Source organism: Protopterus annectens, chromosome 11.part0, assembly GCF_019279795.1.
Source record: "Protopterus annectens isolate FY-2018-M chromosome 11.part0, PAN1.0, whole genome shotgun sequence".
Taxonomy (NCBI): domain Eukaryota; kingdom Metazoa; phylum Chordata; order Ceratodontiformes; family Protopteridae; genus Protopterus; species Protopterus annectens.
Window position 1 is genome coordinate 884,444,223 of NC_056745.1, and position 25,713 is coordinate 884,469,935.

The following is a 25,713-nucleotide window of genomic DNA, read 5'->3' on the forward strand; positions in this document are numbered from 1 at the left end:
GTACATCTTATTTCTTGATGTCATAAATTCCTCTTGCCCGATAACAAATGAACACTCCATTGTTGCTATGACTAGCATGACTAGTCACCTCTGATTTGTCTTATAATGTAAACACTTGTAAACACAACAAGAGTCAGCTGAGGTTATGATCTAAGATGCACTGCATTCTTGTCATGAGTTAAAAGGCATCTAATGCACAAAAAACTGGCAGTGTATTTAAATGCTTCAGGGTCATTCTCATCTAACAATGAGTGCTTGCAAGACATTTACAAAGTATAAAATGTATGTCTATTTGCATATTTAACAATATAAGCAACATTCAGTATTTATAAAACTGTAAAACTTGCAGTGCACATATCAATGACCATTTTCTGTGGCATTATAAAGTTTTCAGCTGATACCATGCACTGACCTGTAAGTTGCTTAGTTCTTACCCTCTTAATAAAATATTAAAAACTGTGCATTCTTCTGATGATGAGTAAGATATAATTATCAACGTCTGAGTGTGGTGAAGTCTGCATATACAATGACTATTTCCTACCATTACTTTTCATACTTTGACCCTCAACAGCATTAAGTCCTTTCATGTACAAGAGATGAATGTAAAAATTAAAATATTTGTTTCTCCATTCTTTTCCACTGCAGTGCGGGTCCCATAAAGTAACTGAGATAATTTCTGCTCCACATATAATACAACATGCAATGCAGTCATACAAGAAAGAAAACAATGCAACTAGTATTTCATTTTTCCACTTTTTGGGCAACAAGGTCTGTGAAAAAAGGTTGCACAAATAAGGTAAGAGAATAGTGCTGTTGCCGTTGTGTGATATACAACAGGAAATCATTGTATTGAACCTCAGCTCACAGTAAACATTGATTAATATAAATTATATATCACAGGAGAAAGAGTACAGGATAAACAGAATCTAGATTAATAATGCAAGAAATGTTTGCATTAAGGTTAACCATTGTGTTGCTTTTCTGCACGTATTACTGTGGTACATTCCTACTTACTACACTGCTCCAAGCCGAACATTCCCCAAGATGATTTTTTTTTTTTTTTTTTGTAACTTTGCTTTGTACAACTTCTGCGGCTTCTTCCTTCTGGTCCCCAGTACATAAACAGTCTCAGCCACCCTAACTTATGAAAGATTGCTAGACCAGCAGTGACTAATGATATGGCTCTACCATAAAGACTGCCCCATGGTGAGAAGGTCTTTCCTCATTGTAGAGTGTGGCCTCAGCAGCTCACATGAGGCGAAACAAGTAGACATTCATAAGCTGGTGTACAGTAATGAACAAGTTCTAATTAATTTCAGCTGGTGACGTCGCTGTCCAGCTTCTAGTTTTTCTCCTCTACTCTCTCTGTTAATATAATTACTGCAGTCATGGCACCTTCTCCAGCACTCAAGGATAGCCAGTTCTAGCCAGACTAGTAAACCAGGCTTAAACTAGATTAATTTTGAGTCAAAAAACCCAACTCCCAATCCCCCCGCAATGCAAGACACACATACTGAAAAGAAAAAAGCTGTCCTAGATATAAACATGCCCCATCATCTCCTACTTGTGTATGGCCATAATGTTTCTTGGTCTTGTTCCTGAAATAAAGGCCTCAATACTGTACATACAAACCTTCTACACCACTAAGTTGGCTAACGCTAACACAGTCCCTAGAATGCTGTCACATGAGTTGCAGGAGTATTTACCAGTCTGCTTTTGCCAACTAATTCTTATGTGGACCAACGACTTGCCACATAAATTAACTGCTTGCATTCTAAGCACTATAAAGTCTGTATCTGTCAGAATGTGATAACAGATCATTAAAGGCAATGCAAATTAATTTAAACTTACAGTGGCTACACAGTTCTTACCTTGAAAATGGAAATTGGTTGCACTTTACCTGTACAGCAGTGAACTGAGCCTAGAAGTCCAAACCATAATATAAACGGCCATAGAAAAGATGACTAATCACCCAACACCTCTAGAATAAGTTTACTTTTAACAGTTTACATTTATTCAAATTAATGGATTAATTATGAATTTATTTATTTGCATTTGTTTACCAGGAACATCCAACTGGGCAACAAGTAACCTCTTTCTAGTGGAGGCCTGGTGAGAGAAACCTTATTTCAGTAACCTTAATAACGAAACTGCAGCTGTTCTTTTTATTCTGTTGAACAGTGGTAATTTAAAAAGTACTCACTAAAGAATACAATAAAGTGCTGAAGTAAATTTCAAGCACTTCACAATGGCACAATTAATAACAAGTGAAAACTTAATAAAGAATAAAAGGCTTAGGATTTTAAAACTTTATAAGCATAACCTCCATGATTATATATTTAAAATAGTGCACTGAAAACAAAATATTATCATCCAAAAATTATTATTACTATTAATTCCATCCTTACATTCCACATGTGATCTGAACTTCTATAAATATGACAATACCTAGGCCATCTAAATCAGCAACATTGTACCTTAAGTCAGCAGAAGAGTACAGCCCACTTTAATTGCACAGTAATGGCTGCACTCTTTACTCTTTTAGTAAATAAGTGACATATGAAAGCAATGATTTCCTAACACAAATAAATGTTGCACCTCATTTTTATCTCCACTGAGTAGAAACCATATTCCTTGGCTTTGTGAGTAGAAATTAAACTGCAAGAAAAGGATACAAATGCAACCGAACATACCCATTAATGAGAAGATGCTATAAAGGGAAGTGGAGTTTATGAAATGTCTTAAAACAGTATCTGCATAACCTGTATATGCATCTACCTCATTTGTATACTCTTTAAACGACTATATCCTGGCTATACCTGCAAGTTATGTTCCTTTGTAAATATGGGTACATGTCTTTGTTTAATTCTATGTATATCCACTTGTATGTTTACTATTTTGTTTTGCCTCTTAGCCTGCATAATAACAGACAAGGGTCGTGTACAAGCCCATCAACTTGGTTAGCTACAAAAAATAAATAAATAAACTAAGGAAAAAACGTAATAGAATTTTGATATGATGGCAAGGTATGTTGTACTGGAATTTGGGAGATCGGGATTTTCTCTAGAAATGAATGAAGAAACAGTAGATGCAAGTTTAGATAAACTGCCCCCATTAGTGGTGAAACAAATGCTAGGCAAATCTTTTCTCAAGATTATTAGTTTGGGGTGTGGTACCTAGGGAGTGAAGAACAGACACAACTCTGAAAGGAAAAAAAAGAAACTAGGATACTCGTGACCTAATCAGTGCTCATGTGAATTAGTCTAACTGCCAAATGCTACAATGCATCAACAGGATGAGCTCACTGACATTCAGCAGTGCGACTAAGCTATTCTCAAAAACAGACAGCGATGCTAAGTATCAGTAGACAACATCAAGTTGTTACTTTTACCTCTCCATTAGTCTTACTACAGATTAGTGTATGCATTGTCTGGTTGCAAAGCCCTATTTATGTTTTAGTGACACACTGAGGCATATTGATAATTTCTACACGTCTATATTTGCAAGCATTTAATCAGAATGCAAAGACAAACAATCTGCTAAAAGCTCAGTTAGTCTGAGTATGTACTACTTCGCAGAGCATGACATCAGCAATCCTGGAACTGTAGGCTGACAACTGACAACAAGTTGCTTGAAGGGTACACAGGAGTTCACAAAGATGGTGAAAGGTGAGCAGGGATAAATAAATGAGGAAAGGCTGAGTGTGGACATGTGAAATGAGTTACATGATCTGGACATACTGGACAGGGCAAAAGAAAAACAGCTGGGATATATAAAGTCATGACTGGTACAATGGGGTAAGAAAGGAAGGGATGATTTTTTCTCATCAATCCATCTACCTTGGGAGCAAGCAAAAATTTAAATTTGATCCCTGGGGTGAGAGTCACTTGTACTGGAAAATGTTCCATCATTTGTGAGAAGAACTGGCATTTTTCACTATATCTGACTATTCCCATACATGCTAATTAGCATAAAAAGGGCTGGATTGCAAAGGGACCTTTGTAATGCACCAGTATGCCCTTGGATGATGAAATCAACTGGACTTGCCCCCCCCCTCCAAAGATAAGCACCTCTATGTGACCCCTTTACTACACTAGGGTTTCTACTACAGATGATGAGCCACTGAGCAAGTGCCCCTCTCCTACTCCCAACATCATGCTAATCCTGGTCATTCCTCAACACCGTGCTAGCAGGTGTCGGAGCTGCTAGTCAAACCTGGTCACCCTGGTTGGACCTAATGACTGAAGGAGGGAAGCGGAAACTAGAAATCAGAATTTTTTGCTTTACTGACATTTAGGACGAGTAATGGAAGAAGCTACTAATTAGGGTAAAGAACTATAAAAAAAATTACATACATTTAAAAATGCTTTGGGCAGACTGACAGCATACTGCACAGGGGGGAAATAGCAATGCCATGGTAGTAAGCTGCACAAAGGAATGGATTAAGTGGGGTAGTGACTATTGTATGACAACTGATTTTATAACTTCACATGTTGACAGACACATACACACACACACACACACACACACACACACAAACACACACACACACGCACACATATACACTGAGCAACAAAATTCTGATACATACAGGAAGAGAAATTCTGCAACCTTACCATGTTTTGGAATGCCTTTTCTATAGCTCCGATAACAAGACACTCATGCATAATTTTCTTCTCTATAAAAAAACGTGTCTGAGGGGCACTTGGTGACCCTGGAGCTCCCGCTGCACCTCTCAGTGACACCGCCCTGGTTAAAGTCCTGCTGTTGACTGATGTTTCTGGGTCATCGCCATAGCAGGTAGGAGGAAGTACTGTAGAATTCTTCAAAATGTCCACTAATTCTTGTAGCTGTTCCACTACATGATGATGGAGAAGTCTGGAAGCAACAACAGCAGCCCCAGAACCTGCGTGTCCATCAAACAGTGCCCAATAATGAAACGTAAGACCATCACCATCCTGAGGGTTAAAAACAGCTGAATTAATAAACCGAATCAGAGAAAATTATTCATACCTAATAAACTACAATGTAAAACAAAGACGACAGAATAGGTTAAAATAAGATGCGATACATTTTGTCCTGATGTACCACAGCCTTAATCATGAAAGATATTTTGACATCTCTGAGGTTAATCTCTGAAAGACTACAACATGAATGGATACAATATAGGCTTGAGAGTTGATGAAATAGACTTTTTTAAAATTATTTATAAACCAGCATTTACAATGACATATAATTACAATGCAAAGGTTTTGCATAACTAAAGCTTCCATTTATCCCTTGCACCTACACCTCCTACTGCTGTATTTTAAGTCTAAGGTCACACTTATCTAAGGGAAATGGGATGCATATGTCTCATTTTTACTGATGCTGTGTGATCTTGGAAGTCAAAATATAACATCAGGGAGAGCGTGCGGGGTGAAGAGGTTGCCCGCTTCCAAAAACATAGCTAACGTGAGCCAAGTATAATGAATTTCAGTACAGCATACTTTGATAGAGAGAAAAAAGCCAAAACAAATATAAGAATGCACATCATTACAACAAAATGGCAACCACTGAAACCAGCAATGCTGTAGCAAGTGAAAGACACAATAAATGAAAGTTCTATTATGTGTGAACACAACAAAAACTTTATATAACAATCACATAGCTCTACCATCACTCCTTTATATGGAAGGAACTACTGACTCTAGCAAACGTTTTTTCATAAAAATAACAGGAACTCCAATTTCATCACTCACATTGCCATATATGTAAATTCTCAAAGCTTACCCTCTCTGGGTGGAGGAATGAAAAGGATCCAGGGTAGAGGAATGGTAAGGATACAGGAGACCCTGGAGACTGGTCCTCACAAAGCCTGGTGTAGAACTTGAGAAAGAATCCATTTTATAGTGCTTTGTAAAGGTATAAGCAGAGGACCAAGTTGTGTAATAAAGCTTTCATAATTAGCTCCAATGAATATGAGCCCCACAAAGACAGACACGGCTTCTTATATTACATGTATTACAAAACAGGCTAATAAAGTCTGATGATGGCTTCATAAAAGCAGACATTTTCAAATGATCAAAGTGTAAACCACTCTGTTAGATGGACCTGATGATGCTCAGGTGACAGTGTTTCTTAAATATAATTCTATGGTCATAGCTTATTGTATGTTGTCATGTTTTGTTTGTTAAAAATAAAAAAAAAATTAACCGAGAATGAGGTTCCACAGGCTGCTGAGCTGGTAAACCTTTGTGGGTCTTTCAGGAATATACAAATAAAGGACTAACCTCTAAGCATTGGGATTGGCTCTTTGTTTTTCCATCCCCCAGATTTTCCTCTAATCAGTTCGCCTGGACCCTCACACCATTGTCTGTATCTACCTTTAAATAACTGACCTGTTGAATGTAATCTACTAGAACAAGAAAACGTGTTCATCTACCTGCTTAACTGAATAAACTACTTGAGACTTCAACGACGTATAATTATTCCTCTCACTATCAGAGACAGAAAGAGTCTCCTAGTTCTGCTAGTTAAAGCGATTTTATCTGAAACTGTCTGAGAATCTGGTTAACAGCAGAACCAGACACAAATTTAGACGTTAAAGGAACATTCAAATCTCATTTTTAAATCTTCAGAAAAAGTCTGGTTATGTAACCAAGCACACCTTCTCAATACAACAAAAGCAACTGCATTTCTAGCAATAGTGTCTGCACCTTCCAAGATACTCATCAAAGCATGTTTTGAAACCTGATTCACATTAGAAACAATCTAATTCATATAACAGGAGTTCAGCAGGCAAAAGTTACAGTAAATTCATCCAAACTGTAAGAAAATTGCAAAATAAATTTCCACATGAAGCTCTGATCATTTAAAATTATAAAGACTAAATTACTAGACTGAGACAACAATTTTCCCTGAAATTTTAAGAACTTGCCAATTGTTTGTGGTGGGACAGGGTTACAAGAAGCCAAGGCATTGTTATTAGACTCGACAGCTGGAGAAACCACACCTGGGTCAGCTGAAAACAGAGCAAGAAGAGCTGCAAGATCAGAGTAAACCTTGTAATTTCTCAAAGCATTTCTTAGGAATTGGTTCACTAGCCAAAGGAGTTTTACATGTAGCTTTATACATGTCTTGTATGATTGGTAAAAGAGGATGAACAGCCAAAATGGAATCTCATCTTCAATAAGATCATTAAATCTGCCAATGTCTGGCTTAGCTTCACATTGCTTCCAGGCAAATACCTCTATAAACCTAACTAGCATCTGTGGAAAGGTGAACATTTGATTGGGTTTTTAAACCTTTTCAGCTTCCACAGAATCAGATTAGACAGACTCAATGTGTTCACTACTGTCTGTATCAAAGTGCCCATCAAAATCTGTAGTCCCCAGACAGCAAATAGGGTTAAACCACACAAAATATAGCAGCTACAGTTTAAATTGTGCCAAGCCTTGTTCTGCAATCAGCAGCACTCAGTCACAGTACTGAGTAAAGTTCGCTTGCCCAAATAGTGAAAAAAAATCAAACATATGCTATTAGATCAAACAAACATTTTAAAACAGAACATATTTAAGCATTTACTTACAGATTCCCTTGGCTTAAATGAAAAAAAATATCCACAGAAAATGCAAGTGAAGTAATTTGTTGTAAAATTTCAATTTAACAAAAAAAATGGCTACAGCAGTGTTAATTCAGTAGTAGACAGTGCTCTCAACTTTTACCAACAGAATTTAGAACAAAGTAAAAAATAACTAAGGAAAAGGTCCCAAAGTAGGGACAGATTTTAAATGCTGGCACTTTTAACTCAGAAATTCTCAAAATGATTTCCATTTTTATGAGGAATAAAACAAAACTTTTGAGAAACATTAGGGGTGTCCCTACAAAACAGTAGTATTAGGGATCATATAAATGAAGAAAATGTGAAAAATGCAGTATTTTCAGTATTTTCCTGTCATGACTTCCAATGAAGCAGATAACCAAAAGCAGGAGCGGTCTTAGGTCAACTGGAGCCCTAGGCAAAAGGGCTCTATGGTGCCCCCCACCACACCACCCGCTGCCCCAATCCTAGTCTACCTGCACCATCCAATTACTGGAAAAGCACCCCTTCTAGAGCGGCACCCTAGGCGGCCGCCTAGTTGGCCTATGCCTAAGGCCGGCTATGACCAAAAGGAACAAGTGGCCTAGTGTTCAACTGACACCACAGAACGTCATTTTCCCAGTACAAGTGATAAGAACACTTTAGAAAAGTCCCATAACTGGTTAAAAGCACAAGCATATAACAGCTGTGGATGTGGCACCAAGATGGTAGTGTTTGACGAACATGTGTACAGAGGACCATGTAGCTGCTTTTAGGATGGTCTACACAGGAGTCCCTTTCAAAGATGCTGTGGTGGTAGCTTTTGCTCTTGTTGAATAGGCTCTGATTCTACCAGGAATGCATTTACCATACTGAGGGTAACAAAAAGTAATATAGTTGGCAATATATTTTGACATGATCTGTTTTCCCACTGTTTTTCCCTGTTTACCTTCCAAAAAGCCAACATCAACAGGAGAGATCCATTTGGGAACTTTGTTCACTATAAACAGCATCTTAGTTGTCTGTGGACACCTAAACAGTGAAGTATTATCTGTGTCTTATTATGTGAATTAGGAAAAAATATAGGGAGATGAACATCTTGGTCTTAGGAGGCATCTGACACTACCTTGGATAAGGAGGAGGGGTTAGTTGTCATGATAACTGTCTCACTGAAAAATGAGGAAGGGCTCTTTGCACATCAGAGCTTGTAGATTCATAGACTGTTACTAGGCTAATGACCCATGGGCCTTTCTACGTCTAGCCAAATTTTCCTGAAAGGATAATGATAGTGTATCTTGGACAGTGCCAGCAAATTTGAGGGATGCTGCAGCTGCTGACAAAGGGTGGCAGTGTTAGTTTTTTCCAGCACATAATTCAGGTCCTAGGATGATGCAGTTTTATGTCAGGGTGGCCTAAGATGCAAGACAGTGGCCTAAGATGCAAGACACTTTTTAATACTTGTTTCATAATGGGGTGAGCATATGCTGGAGTGGACATGGGAAGGCAGGCAAATATAGCCGGTGTGTACTTTTGGACTAGAATAAGATAGCCCTTTGCAGAGGAGAGAGAAGTATTCTAGAACCTGTTTTAACGTGGAATGGGTGGGTAGAATACCATTAGCCTTTTCACCAGACATAAAACTGTTTCCATTTTGCCATATATGACTTCCTGGTACTGTATTTTCTCTTTTCTTTTAGAATAGATAGTATGTCCCCTGAAAAAGATTGTCTGGACAGAATTAGTAATCGATTATCCAAGCTGTCACTCTTGAGTGTTTTCAGGATGGGCTCTGATAGAAGATAGGCCCCTTGTTCTCAGTTAGAAGGTCCATGAGGTGGGTGTGTGTCAAAATTCTTCCTTCGCTGAGTGTTAGTGGGATGGAAAACCAGTGTTACCTGGACCAGTAAACAGCCATCACTATTCATTCTTGATCTGTCTGTCCTGACATTCTGCAATATCCTAGGAATAAGGGGTATGGGGGAAGGCATAGAGGAAGACATCTGTACAGTTGAAGGAGAAGGAGTCTGTTCTCCACACCCTTCTCTCTCCTGCAATGGGGAGCCCTTGAACAAAAGCTGCTGATTCGCCCATTTTAAGGGGATGCAAAAAGGTCTACTTCTGGCACACCCCATTTCTGTGTCAGGTCTAGGAAAACTCCCTACTTTAACATCCAGTTGCTGGGGGTCTAGGAATGATCTTCTGAGACTGTCTGCTAGTAGGATGTCTTGACCGGGTATGTGGCAATGGGAGTGAGCCCTGATTGTTGAGTCAACAGCCATAGTTCCATTGCTAATCTGCATAGGTGGTAGGAATAAGTTTCTCCCTGTTTATTTATATAACACGTCACTGTTAGTATCTTTACTGCTCTTGGAGCTAGACTTTTTTGCAATGCTCTTAAGACAAGAATATCTGCTATCATATCCTTTACGTTAACATGCTCTGCTGCTAGATGCCTGTACCAACTCCCCTGGACTGTGAGTTGTCCTAGGTGCACTCCACAGGTCAGGTCTAAGCTGTGGCTAAGGTTTTAACAGTCTCTGGGATTTAGGAAGGAGTCCTGGGTAAGTGTTGATGTTTTCCTCCCACAACAGAATTATTTGTGCAGGTAAGGTAGGAGACAGATTGTTGTTTCTAGGGAGTGCTGGTGTCGGGACCTGTAAATTTTCAGGAATCACTAGTTTTCTTATGTGCAAATTTGTGAATGGGAGTACGTATTTCAGGATTCTTAGAATTTCTCTTGCAGTAATAGTCTGCTTGCTGCATGGCTTCATAAGTCACTGACAGCGGAATGAAATGTTGTCCTTTGGTAGAAAAGCCTTATGTTAGACTTGAATCTAAGTCATGGTCTCTTTGTTATGTAGGTTCATTAGGTAGTGCAAGAGGAAAGAAACTTTGTCCAATGGTAGAAAAGTATTCTTCTGGACCAAATCTAGGTCCACCCCAGGAAAGTAGTCCTGGTACTGGGTGTGAGTTGGGACTTGTACATTTTGTGGTAAAGACCTACCTGTGGAAAGCAATCCAAGGTGATCTACATGGCTATCAGAAGTTTTGCTAGTGATATAGGCTGGATCAGGCAATCATCTAAGAATGGGTAAATATGAGCCCCCTTGATTCTGCAAAATGCAATAGCTGGTGCCAGGCATGTGGTATATACTTTAGGTGTAGACACAAAATTGATAATGTAATCCCCCTGCCTGAAAACATAGGCATTTTTTGTGTTCCTATAGTATAGGAAAATGAATGCAGTCGTCCTTTAAATCTAATGTCATTACCCAGGCCTCTGGGAAGATAAGGGGCAAAAGTTTTTGAAGTGTCAACATTTTGAATTTTGGTTCTACCAAGAACTGGTGGAGTCTTGAAAGATCCAGAATGAATCTCCAGGTTCCTTCTTTCTGGGGACTAGGAAGAGGCATGAGTAGAAACCTATGCCTTCCTTTCATGAAAGGACTGGCTGGATAGAGCCCTGATGAGTAATATACTCTAAGAGAGGCCGAATCAGTCATTTTTGCTGTTCTAAAGGGGTAGGAATGCCCAGAAAGGGGGGAGGGTCCAAAACTGAAGAAAGTAGTGCTTTTTGATAATCTGCAGTATCCATTTGTCTTGGGTTATCTGTTCACAATGTTTGGAGGAGGAGGTAAGTCTTCCTCCCAGGAGGGAAGGAAAAATGGGGCTGAGGTGGTTTTTCATGGGAAGAGAAGGGAAGTGCTGAATATAGTCGCATCTGCTACCTGGGAAAAGCTGAGTCCTTAGACCACCACCCCGTGGTCTGGAATGCTGGTCAGTTTGCCACTTTCTTTGATAAAAAGGCCTTTTCTTCCCTGGGTGGTTTAATTTTTTTCTTGTCTGGGCAGAAAGGGTTAGGACTTTCTGAAAGAGATCCTGCTGGTTCCAGAGGTAGGGAAATTGTAGAATTTTTTAACACACCTCATCTGTTTTCCTTTCTTGTCCAGTCTTCCACACACCTTCTCTGCTGTGGGTCCAAAGAGACACTCCTTGTCTAGTAGTGCATCTAGAAGCTCTGCTTTTACATGGACTGACAGAGATTGACTCCTCAGTTAGGCATGTCTCCTCATCTCAGACCCAGTAGTAGTTGTCCTGCATGATTCATCCAATGCATTACAGCCTCATTTCAGTGAGCATTTAGCCACCTGGAGGCCTACACTGTACAATTCCTGGATGTTCCTCTAGAGGCTCTTGTCTTGTACCTCGCTGTATTAGTTTTTATTTCCTCTAGCACTGACTCAAGGTATTTGAGCATATGGAACTGGCAGTTCTGAGCACTCATGGACAGGGTGACTGAGCTGTACATCTTCTTGCTAAACTGGACTATCAGTATACTCTGCCTATCATTTGGCAAGGGATTCTTGGATGCCTGCCTAGATGCTCCCTGGCAGGATTCCATAGACTACACAGGATCTGACACTGGGTTCTTACAGAGATGCCTGTGGGACTCAAGCACCCTGTAAAAGTTATGATGTCAGCAAACATACAAATATATTGTCCATGAATTTGCAAACTAGAGGTAGCCAGGGGTCTAGAGGCAGGGAGGTTTAGCAGACTTCTATATCAGTTTGGGTGTAACAGAATTCCTTACACTCCCAATTAAAGGAGTAACTTATCCTTTGGAGGGCATCACCGAAAGATAAGTCTTTGGTAGGACAAAGCTGAGGACAGAAAGTCTTCCAAGTCTTCACACTGCTGAGATGGAATATGCTCTACAGAGGCTAGTTTCTCTTCATTTTCTGACTCTGAGAAATCTGTATCTCCCTGGGGAGAGGTGCCCATTTTTCTTTTTCACAGGGAGGTTCCTAGCACAGGTTCCTTTTCTAAATTTGGCTTTCTAGACTTCATGAAGTCTATAAAGACTTGTGCTAGCATGATTAGGTCCCTGGGGTGAGACCTGGGTTAAACAGGCAGGTGACTTAGGTAGCACTTGTGAGGACAAATCTTCTTGCTTTTTAGATTTAGGTCCTTTGTGCTTGGGGGGAATGACAAGACCTCAGGTCACAGGTTGGAGGCTGTGACTTCTATCAGGATCCTAGGCAGTTCTTCCTCAACAATTGCCTAAGGAATATTTTCCTCACCCTTGGTCACCAGAACCCTGGTATCAGAAGCTGTGTCTGCTATTGGCATGTGATGACTGGGCTGATGCCATAGTGGCCTCCAGAGGAGCACACCAGAGGACTCTGGTGAACAGGTGAGAGACCAGGGGTCTGCAAAGGCACCTCACCTGAGTCAGCAATCTCCAGATGAGGGGGTGGGGGCAGACAAAGAGATGCCTTCATCCTCTTCCTTTGGGGTTTTGTCTGATTACTTTTTTTGGGAAGATGGCTGTAGAAATGGCAGATTCCACAGCATGCAAAGGCCTACCCCTACCTGAATCTAAATGCTGTTTGAAAGATTTAGCCCTATGTTTAACAGTTTTGTTGTTGAACCTAGTAGAAAGTGAGCAGTTAAGTACATTTTGGTGAAGCTCTAAACAGAATAAACAATAGGAGTGGAAATATTTGTGAGGGATGTTTCCCACACAAAAGGCAATTATTAACTTTGTAAAAGCAAACTTGCAGGATGACACCACGGTAGGCAAAAAACCACAACACTTTATTCGAGAACGTTAGCACTTTCACGTTCAAATGAATGCTTCTTCAGACATAATACAACACATACCAGCTATCTGTTTAAATAGTACTACAAGCCTATTAACTCTTGGGTTCAATTAAATGCATATATCCATGTCAACTCCTCACATGCCAAACATTGAGTGAATCACACAAATTGCTAACGCTCATAATTTTGAAAGTACCGACCTCAAAGTGCTTTTTCTGAAATTGCGGTACAGTGAAGAATGGGATATTTGCCCTTTCCTCACTTTAGTGCGATCTCAGAGTTGGAACATATATTTAGTGGGGGGGGGGGGGGGGCACAGCCCCCCACAATAGGAAGTTCGAGGTCTGAGATGTTCGATATTATGAGCGTTTGCAATTTGTGTGACTCGCTCATATGATATAGACCCCTAGGGAGAACAGTCTCAAACAGAATTTTGTTTCTGCTGTGCCTTGGTACAGGTTACATTACTTCTAGTGCCAGAAATTTTTGAATTCCTAAATGTATAAAGTGCACAGTGGTATAGATCACAGTTACTCAACAAAAAAGGACTCTTTTTTTATGGTGTACTTATACAGGCCTTGTTTGGTGTTTAGAAATTCTGCAACTATAGACAGTACAAAGTGCAAATGGTTGTGTGGCACAAGATAAATGTCTGACATTTTGGGTTTCTTTACGAATTTGTGCTTCTAACCCTGTGGTATAATTTGCTGATCATAATTTGCTCTTGTTATTAACTCCAGAGGTTTTTATACAATGATTTTCCCTTCCTCTTTTTCTGATAGTGCAGGGGAAAGGGGGCTGGGGGGCATTTTGGCCTGAGAGTAGAATAGGAAAGCAGATCCATATAATTGTAGCTGCTTCCTGATGGAACCTGGAGTCCACACTCTTTCCCTTCTGGTCTCCCTGCCATTTACTCTTGTATTAGCCATTTTTTCTTTTCATTTACTTACCTTTACTTTTCTGTAATAGTAAGGGCTTGGTTTAGAGGAGAAGGTCTTATCATATCTGGGCATGGGGGAATGAAAAAGCTGTTTCACTAACTCCATAGTCTTGCCTCTTTCCTCCATTTTCTTGAATACTTGACTAGTGGGGTTCCCAAAGAGCAGTTCCTTACCTAGTGGTGCACTAAGGATCTGCACTTTGACATCCACTGGTAGTGGTTGTACCTCAGCCAGGCATATCTTTCAATAACTGACCCTGTATGATACATCTACAACAAAAATAACCATACCTTATGGAGTGCTTTATCACTTGACTAACAGTCTGGATGAGTTCTAGTAACCTTGTCATGGGATTCCCATCAGACACCTCCCCAATTTTCTATTTTATCTTTCCAGGACAGCAATTTCATACATGGTCATGTGTGCCTAACAAATAATGGCCATGAAAGTCAGAGTGGTAGCTGTGTATACCTTCTTTCCAAACTGAACTAGTACAATGCTTTTCTTGTCATTTTGGAGAGTACTGGGAACAGAAAAGGAACGAATTTGCAAGCCTTTTCTGGATCCACCACATTTTTATACAAATTTATGAGATTCCTGGATATTATAAAGCATATTAGGCTTATTAGGGATATAGGCTATGTGGCCGGCTACTTAAAGGCCAGTGGGAATGTATCCTCAACAGCTTCCCAAACTGGATGAATAGCCACAAGTTTTAAGGACATCCAGGTCCAGTAAATCAAAATGCCTTTTTTGGCCTCTGATGCATCTTTGGTTTCTCATATGAACTGCTGTTTTAACCTGCAGAGGGGGTCGCCAAAAAAAGATTGCCTCTGTGGTGAAGCAGAAGAAATGGTATCTTCTGCAACTGTCATGCTTAGAGCCTGAACAAAATACAAAACAGGTACAGAAATCCATATGAGCACCTGCATTTCTTGGAGCCTCACTAGGCAATACAAGCTGATAAACAATAGCAAGAGCATCAATTAGGAAATAAGAAAATTCCCCAAATGGGGCACTTCCCTGAACTGAGATCTACAGAATAATACTGAACTATGGATGCAATCAAAGTTGTGCATATGTTGTGAACTACAGCAAGAAATATCTAAGATGGCAATGGCAGGTGCCATTTTATACAGGAAGGATACTGATACCACTGAGGGGTGGGTATCTGTCACCCTAGAGGGGAAAGGGCACTGAGCTCTGCAATTCACGGTGGATGTCAAACCTTCAGTGACTCAAGTCCCAGCAGTGTGGACTACTGCAACAGTGATCTAAACAAAGAACATCAGCTAATCACACCAAAAGAAAGGACATTGCTCAGAAGAAAAAAGATGATGAATGCACAAAAGTATAAGATGAAGCCACAAGAAGGAAGTAAGGGCTAAATAGATAAATTTCTCCATTTGTTAAACATCTGTTTGTGTTTGTTTGTTCTGATTTCCTGCCAAGGAATGTATCATATAACTACACTTGGTGGCTTTGCAGTTGCCCACCCCTACTGTAAATTTGATCTGGAACACTCCTCCCAGTCTAGTGTCATTAGCTCATTCTACTTAATACAGAGAGAACATGTGAGAAGGCCAACCCCCTTAGTTTCTTAATCTTGAATTATCTTCTGCTCCTCCTTTCTCCATTTCCACTTTACTAAAAAAATTTCCTAAATTCTAAGCTTGTTTCCTGCCTCTCCTGTAACCAGTCTAGTCCTGATACAGATTTTCTGTATCCAGGACTGTTTGTAAGTTTCTGAACCCTCCAAGCCTTTCTGTGTTGGAGGGAAGCCTTCTAGCTTATCAGTGGGAGTGGTAAGCACTAGGTAGCCTATCTACTGCAAGAGGAGTGGTTTCTGGCCCAGAAATTGTAGAATATTGTCAGTTTGGGCAGTTTTTCCATCTCTTTCAACTTTCTGGTTTAAAAGCCCGTGTTTGCGCTTTTCCCGCCTTTCCTGTAACTAGTCTAGTCCAGACATAGATTTGCTGTATTCAGGACTGTATGTAAGCTTCTGAGCCCACCAAGCCTTTCTGTGTTGGAGGGAAGCCTTCTAACTTATCAGTGGGAGTGGTAAGCACTAGGTAGCCTACCTAGCACAAGAGGAGTGGCTTCTGGCCCAGAAATTGTAGTTTATTGGCTGTTTGGGCAGTTTTTCCATCTCTTTCAACTTTCTGGTTTAAAAGCCTGCATTTACGCTTGTTTCCCACCTTTCCTGTAACTAGTCTAGTCCAGATACAGATTTGCTGTATCCAGGACTGTTTGTAAGCTTCTGAACAGTGCCAAAGTCTGCTCTTCAATTTTTGCCTTAGATCTACTAGTTCTCGTCTCTCCTGCACTTATACTAGTTTATTAGTCTAGCACTTTACCAGACTTCTTGTAGCAATTATTGTAGCACTCAAAAGTGCTACCAGCACTAAACATTCTACAAGGAAACAGCTCCAGTACTTATTATTAATGCCCACCCCTCCAGGCATGTCTAAAGGTCAGTTCCCTGTGCATTCTCCTATTCACCTGGTGTACTTGGGCATCCTGAAGCAATGTAGCAACTGCCTCATGTACACTGACAACCCTCTCCTCTTACCTCCCAACACTCAGACTTGCGAGAGATGCACTCATATATCCAAATTGGAAGCCACGCACTCCCTAGCCAAGACCGGAAAAGCTGGTCAAGAGGAGAAGGTCAACACTTGCATAACACCAAATGGAACACACAGCCCTCTAGAACACACAGCAGCACTGCCTTCATATAAAAACACAAACCGCACACCCACCTTTGCAGAGGCTCTCAAAAATCTATCCAAACAGCACGGACCTCCAAGTCAGAAACGCACTCGACAACAGCACAACACTAATCATGAGACACATAACTCTCCTAAACAGCGTGCCACTCAACCAAATACCCTAAGGCAAAACAGCATGTCCAACACACTAGTCATAGGTGACTTGATAGTGAGGCACACTGATGTCCCACTCACTAGGCTGACTAAGGAGAAAGTAACAGTCAGCTGGCTGTCATGCACCAGGATCCACCACATAACACACGCACTCAGGTTCTTCAACAACAGGTACAAATATGACTCTGTCATTGTACATGTGGGTGTGAATGACCTGAGACGTACCTTCCTGGACTACATGAAATGAGACATGGAGGAGCTCTTGGATTATGTAGCCCAGGTGGGTATGACCCTAGCCCTGAGCAGCATCCTACCATCACCCAGAATGATACCACAATACAAGCAGAAAATGATTGATTTCAACACTTGGCTAAGTTCCTGGTGTCATTCTAAGGGGATCCAGTATCTGTCTACCTGGGATGACATGACTGACAGACCTCAATGCTTTGCCAGAGATAGCCTGCATCTGTCACCCCTGGGCTTCTGGATACTGGCTAAGGTTCTTGCCACTCCAATAGTGCATTTTTAGGTGGTGTTCCAAAGACCAAATTACCACCATAACAGCTACAAACAAATGCAATCTGAGGGTCATGCTGCTCAACGCTAGAAGTCTAAATCTCAAAATGCACTCGCTCGAAGCACTCCTTAAAATGGAGAATATCGACATTTGTGCCACAACAGAGACCTGGTTCAAGGCAGCAAAAAGCACCCCCGCACTAACAGGCTATAACTCATTCCACACCTTTTGGCCCCAGAACATGGACTGAAGCTGCAAAGGTGGTGGTGTTTCCATATTCATAAAGGATGCACACACCTCCAGACTAGTAGCCCAACATAATGCATCTGAGATACTTCAGGTGCAGATAACATTGGGTAAGACAGCGATTCATGTTGTAGCCTGCTATAGGTCCCCAACCATGTCCCAAGACTCACACTCCACGTTAGTAAGCACCTTGGAGAATATTAGGGTCCAACCTAACACCCTCACACTGGGTGACCAACTACTCATCCATTAACTGGGAAAACTATTCGTACTAATACACTTGCCCAACGTTTCCTGGAATTCATTAATTCCAATGCTCTGGCCATGCACATTCTTACCCCCACTAGAGGTAGCAACATCCTTGACCTGGTCATTACTAACATGGGCGAGCGTTGCTCTATACCAAAAGTCAGCTCCTCCCTGGTTAGATCCGACCACAAACTAATCACCTTGGAAATCCACACCCCCCCCCCCCACAAAGTTAACCACCATGAAAAACTTCTCCAAAGCTAACTTTGGGTTGCTAAAAACAGAGGTGGCTAACTTCACAGCAACCATTCCAATGGAGATCAGTTGCATGACCGCTAAATCATACACCAATGTACTGTACGAACATGTACACAAATGCATGGACCTTGCCATACCCAACAGAACCAAGATGCTCCCCTCCAAAAAAAGGAAGCCAATCTGGTGGTCCCCTACCACAAACAAACTCTACAACAGAAGGAGGGAACTGATGCGGAATAAGGTGAAGTCCCAAGACTGGAAAAAACTCCCTTATCAACCTCAACAAAAATCTGAGATCCCTCATCAAATCCTCTAAAGCTAGCTATGAAAACAGAATTGCAGCAGACAGTAAAGACAACCACAAGGCCTTCTATATTTATGTAAAGAATCTACACGGCAATACCCAGATTTGCTCTGAGCTACTGCACAATGGTATCTCCTATACTAAGCCAACAGATATTGCCACTATACTGGACGACAGATTCAGTGCCAACTTTAACCCTCTCTGCCCCCCCGGGACCAATCACAATACCAGTAGATTGCCAAGTACCCAGTATTACTGCTGCACAGGTTAAAACAGTGCTGTCCAAGGCCAAGAATACAGCTTCTATGGGACATGACAATATCCACGACTGTGTTCTACATGAACTACAGAGTGAACTGGCACCTCACCTGTGTGCCTTGTTCAATCACAGCCTCATCTCAGGCCTTGTCCCTAGTGAATGGCGCACTGCTACAGTCATCCCCCTCCACAAAGGAGGAGTGACTACAGACCCTGGGAACTATCGCCCCATTAGCCTGATGAGCCTGATATGCAAAGCTATGGAATGCATCATCAAGGACCTAATAAACAAGGATGTAGGGAATCTCCAAACTCTGGATCCCACACAGTTTGGTTTTGTGAAGTGTAAATCATGCCTGCTCAACTTGGTCAACTTCTTTGAGTCAGTCACCAGAGCTGTTGATGAAGGCAAGGTGGTTCATACATCCTACCTTGATCTGACCAAGGCCTTTGATACCATTCCCCACTCAGGAATCATAGAAAAACTCACTAAGCTAGGCATCAATCTCCTATATCACTAGGTGGGTTGCAAACTGGTTCACAGGTAGAACCCACAGTGTGAATGTAGCGGACTCCAAGTCAGACTGCCGACCAGTCACGAGTGGAGTCCCACAGGGTTTGGTTCTGGGTCCTCTCCTGTTTGGTATCTACTTATTTGAAGTCCAGGCCAACATGAAGGGACTCTGGCTGACAAAGTTCTCAGATGATTGCAAGTTGGGAGCTATTATTAACTCCCCGAGTGATGCTGATTTCCTACAGAAAGGCCTCACTGAGACCAATGACTGGTGTCAGAACCATGACCTTAAGCTCAATGCCACAAAATGTGTCATCAACCCCTTTGGGAAAAACCGGGTTCCCATGAATGGTAGTCCACTGAACACAGAAGGCGTTATAAGAGATCTGGGAACACAGGTTGACAGCAACCACTCTTCTGACCACCACATTGCCACTGTGATCATAAAGTCCTTCTATGTGGCACAGCTCATTACTAAGGGTTTTGCATCCAGGAAAAAAGAGGTTATTGCCTCCCTCTACTCTTAACTGTACTTAAACTGAAAGCATATTCTGTAATTAACATAACTTGTAACTATGTCACCAAGCTCTGCTTCCAATCTGATGTCTCTTACTTTTAATTGTGTCTGTCCATGAGAACTGTGAGTCCCTACTAGGGAATACTACTAAGCCATTGATATAATCACTTTGTTTTTATAATAGTTTGCTAACTTCTGTGTAATCTATGTAAGTTTGTCTATGTGGAGCTTTTCTCCCCGGGCCTCTGCTGAAAATGGACATGTATCCAGTCGGACTATCCCGGTAAACAAATGTAAAATAAAATAAATAAATAATATTCTTCCCTCATTAGGCCAATTATTGAGTACAACGCCCCATTTGGCATGTACCTCACTAAACACCTGCAACAACTGGAGAGGCCGCAAAAGTACCTCACAAAGAGGATCCCAGGCCTTAAACATTTGTCCTATATGGACAGACTAAAAAAACTCCAACTATTCTCCGTCTCATATCACTACTTAGAGGCAATCTCTGCTTGACTTACAAAGCCATGTCTGACCCAGCTCTGTTAGAAATGCTACATCTAAAGAAACCCCAATCCCTCCGCACTACACGGTCCAGAGATCTCAACCTCATTACCACAATCAACAGAACATGCTGGAGGGACAGGTTCATAACCCAGAGACTGCCCATGATATGGAATAGACTTTCCATACATGTCAAGCAGAGCACCTCACTGGCTCTCTTCAAGAGAAATCTTGATGAGTGGATGGGAAACAGAAAATTCACGCCAGGGATCACTCCAGTGGCTTTATTCAACAGAGGTACTGGGAATTAAGGTCGGGTGGCACGATGCCAGGGTAATCCTATGGGCTACCTATGAACACACCTATGAACAAATGATAGAAGAAAGGAGGAAAAAGAACACAACAGAATAAATATTGAAAGTGGTAAACGGAAAACATTGACACTACAGAAATTCACACTTCCTTTGGATCTAGTTTCATGAAAAAGGAGTAGAAAGTGTCAAAACAGGAAGGAGAGCAGTGGACATGTGGTGTAGAACGTTTGGCACCTTTGAGAGGACAAGACACATGACACATACAGCATGCCACAGAGGATCAGAAGGTCAATAAAACCCAAAAAGTCAGAAGTTTGGTAAAATAAATGAACAAAGCAATTAGGACTGTACCTAGAGACCCATGCGACATAACAGAAGTAAACAGGATATATTACTGTTCAGCTAAATTAATTGATAAAGTTCTACCATAAGAACACAGGGTAGTAAGGGAAAGGAAGGGAGAAATCAAATACCGTCATGGAAGTATCGTATAGAGAAAACCATAAAGCAATTAAGACAAGAAGTGTCACTGTTAGAAGAACACAGAAGAGGGAACAGATCAAGAAAAATACTAAGATAGATGTGATAAAAGCGATGCGCACTGTGAAAACACACCAGGATCTATCATGCACTGTCACAAAAAACAAACTAAAAATCTCAGCACAGGTGAAAAAAATTAGAAGACACAGATAAATATAAAGGAAAAGTACAAAATAAGCAATTTATTGATGACCCAAAAAAGTTTTATAGACAATTGGTAAACAAGGTAAAAGGAGCTGAAAGATGCCAAAAAAAGAAGAAATTGATACATTTTGGAGTATCTATGAAGATCCTGTTGAACATAACACAGATGCTAAGTAGACAGAAGTAAAAGAAAGAATAAGAAGTTTAAAGGTACAGGATATGGGGTTATCCTGCTCCCGGTAGCCCTCAGTCGGCCCGAATACCAGAGTCCTCGGTATATGTCGTCGGCTGTAAAACTGATGTCAGAACGTCAGGTGGGAGGCAGCCAATGCCATTTCCTCAGTTTTTCTTGCCTTAACGGTCAGGAGCCCCCAAAAGAAGGCTAACCCAGGAAGGAAACATTCTGGAAACATGCCATCCAAAAATAACTTATCTAGTCTGTGCCTTAGGAAAAAAGGGGGAATGGAGGGTGGGAAACCAGGATTGCAACAGTGAATACACTCGAACATCTACATTTACGGTAAGTGTACACAACTGCACTATGTTATTCGTGTTTCACCATTGCAGTCTTAACATATGGGTTGATTCCCAAAGCCCAGGAAAAAAAAAACAAAAGGGGGGACGAAGAATCACAGATTGGTAAGGAGGCCTTGCAAAACTGCAGAGGCAAAACCAGCCCTGGATTTAGAAAACAAAGGTAGATTGTAATGCTTTGTGAAAGTATGGACAGAAGACCAAGTAGCTGCTTCTAGAATATCCTTAGTAGGCACACCTCTCAAAAAAGCTGCAGAAGTAGAGGCTGCTCTAGTAGAATGGGTCCTAATACCCTGAGGGGGAACCTTCCCATGCTGCAGGTAACAAAAGTGAATACAATGAGCAATCCATTTGGAGATGGTTTGTTTCGAAATAGCTTTACCCTGAGCCCCAGGAGCAAAACTAACAAACAACTGCTCAGACTTCCAAAAGGGTTTAGTCCTGTTTAAGTAAAATCTCAGTTGTCTATGCACATCAAGAGAGTGCAGAATCATTTCCCCTTTATTCTGGGGAGTATTGAAAAAGGTAGGCAGGTGAATAGACTGGTTAAGGGTCAGACTGGAAACCACCTTAGGCATAAAGGAGGGATTAGTTCTCAGAGAAACCCGATCTGTATGAAAAATAATGAAAGGTTCTACTGCCATTAAGGCTTGCAGCTCCGAAACTCTTCTGGCAGAAGTAATAGCCAAAAGAAAGGCAGTCTTCCAGGACAGAAACTTTAATTCTGCAGAGGCAGCAGGTTCAAAGGGAGGTACAGTAAGCTTCTCCAGGAGAAAATTAAGATCCCAAGCAGGAGTAGGAGCTCTTCTGGGAGGTCTAAGATTGCTAGCTCCCCCAGGAACTGCTTCATCAAGGGGTGAGAAAAAATTGGTTGCTCAAAAGAACAATGAGCAGAAATTACTGAAGCATGAATTTTGATTGAAGAAAAGGAAAGTCCACCATTAAGCAAACCTGCTAGATAATCAAGAATGAGGGAAAGAAAGGTTGAGAAGAGTCTTCTCCTTTAGCCTGCATCCAAGAGCAAAATCTCTTCCATTTATCTGCATAGGATTTCCTGGTGCTAGGCCTCCTGGCCTTATGAAGAACTTCAACCACCTGCTGGGAAAGATTTAAAGTATTAGCCAGGCAGTTAAATGCAGAGTTTGAAGATGAGGATGAAGAAACTTTCCCCCTTCCTGAACCAACATATCTGGTACTGGGGGAAGATGTCAAGGCTGAGCTTGGGAAAGGCTGAGAAGAAGGGGATACCAATGCTGCCCGGGCCAATCTGGTGCTATAAGAATAGCCTTTGGTTTTTCATCCCTTATCTTTAACAGCACTCTGGAAAGAAGAGGCAGAGGAGGGAAGGCATAAATTGAGAGTTGTGTCCATGGGAAGGACAAAGCGTCCACTCTCCAAGCATTGTTGTGAAACTTGAAACAAACACGAAGAGGCCAGCAAATAGGTTTCACCGTTTATTAGAGGTACAAAAACGGACCAAAAGGTACCGTAAGTTAAACAGAGATACTCATACTAGTTTCGGCCCCCGCCTTCTTCAGTGAGTATAAGTAGACAAAATGATATGAATATACACCAGCGTCAGTATAAATACTTTTGTTAGCCAATGGGAATGAAGACATTCAAATTATGCTCTCAGCTCAAAATTAAGTTATAAGAAAAACATGGTAATGCAGTATGATGAACCAAAAAAGGTTATATCCAATTTATGGATAAGATTACATAAAGCTAACACCTAACAAAATATAACATGAACAAATAAAATAAAAAATATAAAAATATGCAATCCAAGACCATAAAACAATATATGGTCTAGGCAAAAAAGCAAACCAAATAGAATAAGATGTGTAAACATATGATCAAAAATTATGATGCCCAGAAGCACACCCCTGGCCAAATGTAATATAAGCAATTAGTGAACATAAAAATATGTAAATAAATCCAGAGATATGGATTAGAGAACAATACAAAAATATGAAAAATAATAAATAAATAAGAATGCAACCTCAACATCCAAATATTGAATCCTGTAAATTGTATAACTGCAAATAATTGCAGTAGTACAACCATATACACAGGTAATAATGAAGTGTTAAATATCTTGAATTATAAATGGTCATTCAGACCAGGCGGAAAAAGGGCACCAAGATGTGTGATCCAGTATTTTTCTTTATGGCTCAGTATTCCCGGCCAACCTGTCATGTTATTTCTATTGCCAGTAATTTTATCAATAATGGTAAACATGAACTTGGCACTTGGATGTTGGACCGTATGTAAATATAGTGCATTGGATGTTTTGTGGTTCCTAATGTCACTGCGGTGTTCACCAATTCTGATTCGTAGTGAACGTGATGTTTTACCAACGTAAAAAGATTTACATTGGCATGTGGCCAAGTATATAACCCAGCTTGTTGAGCAATTACCAAAGATCCTCATATCATATACTTTACTAGTATTGGAACTCGTGAATTGTTTCAACTGGCTGACATTACCACAAGACACACAATGTCCACATCGAAAAGTTCCTATTAACTCATCCCCCATGATGGTAAGTTGCTTGTATTTGGCTGCACCACTTTCCCTATGTTTGTAATGGGAAAGCATGCCACCCAATGTTTTACCTCTTCTAAATGAAAAAGAGCATTGGTTATCCAGGATTCCCTTCAGAAAGTCATTGGCTAATAAAATATTCCAATTATTGTTGACAGCTTGCCTAACTGTTTGGTAGTTTTTACCTAGAGTAGTGATGAGTCTAATATTTTCCCTACTTGGATGTTGACTTTTGTCCCTGTATTCCAACAGTGTGGCCCTATCCTGTCTGTCTGACCAAATTCTAGCAGATTCAATGTCAGAGATACAGTATCCTCTATCCAAAAATCTTGATTTCAGATCAGATTTGGCAACTGTGTAGTCTTCTGGAGAGGAATTGATTCTACGAATTCTCAAATACTGAGATTTAGGGATGTTGCGGATGGTGTGACGTGGATGCATACTCTGAGCATGTAATAGAGTATTAAACTGGGGATATTTGCGGTGAATTTTAGTATTGAGTGTGTGATCAATATTCCGATATATAGTTACATCCAAAAAATCAATCATCTCCTTATGGAAAGTCACCGAAAATTCAATTCCCCAGATGTTATTATTGAGATATTCCAAAAATTCTTTGAGATAGTCCTCATCCGCACGCCACACCATCCAGCAATCATCAAGATATCTCCTCCATATGTCCATTTCCACTAGAAATATGTTATGTAAGGGTTATAAATGATGTATTCCTCAAGGTAGCCCATAAAAGGATCTGCATAGATGGGGGCAAAAGAAGCCCCCATGGCCGTACCTTGCAGCTGCCAATAGCATTCCCCTTGAAAATAAAACACATTTTTGGTCAGGACATGTTCTGTTAGGCAAATAAGTAGGGTATTGAAACCCGGAGGGTAAAGTTCCGCTCTAGTAAGCCAATATTCTAAAGCCTGAAGCCCGGCCCAATGTGGTATACTGGTATAAAGAGATTTTACATCCAATGTACACATTAACCAATTGGGCTCGAGCTGACTGTTCTCAATAATTTTCAAAAATTGCGTGGTATCCTGAATTCTCGCTCTAACCATTGACAATAAAGGTTTGAGAAATTGGGTTACATTCTGCTTACAGGTCTTTTGACCGTTGGGCTCTAAAAATATCGTCAAACCAGGTACTGTGAATCTTTACATTGACCAACTATATTTTTGGTAATCATAACGGCATTGATTACCGCTACGGTGTGTGCTCTTTTTTTCGAACTCGTGTGGATGTCATGATATATTCTCTGCTATTTTGA

The 25,713-nt window shown here is 40.7% G+C and overlaps 1 protein-coding gene across 1 annotated transcript in view; it reads right to left on the reverse strand.

Annotated features, from left to right (window-relative positions):
- PPM1H (protein phosphatase, Mg2+/Mn2+ dependent 1H) overlaps positions 1-25,713 on the reverse strand; it is a 1,767,842-nt gene that overhangs the window by 1,073,631 nt on the left and 668,498 nt on the right. Inside the window, exon 3 of the mRNA XM_044088290.1 lies at positions 4,617-4,958. Within this exon, the coding sequence (XP_043944225.1) occupies positions 4,617-4,958 (342 nt within the window). The remainder of the gene's footprint in view (positions 1-4,616; positions 4,959-25,713) is intronic.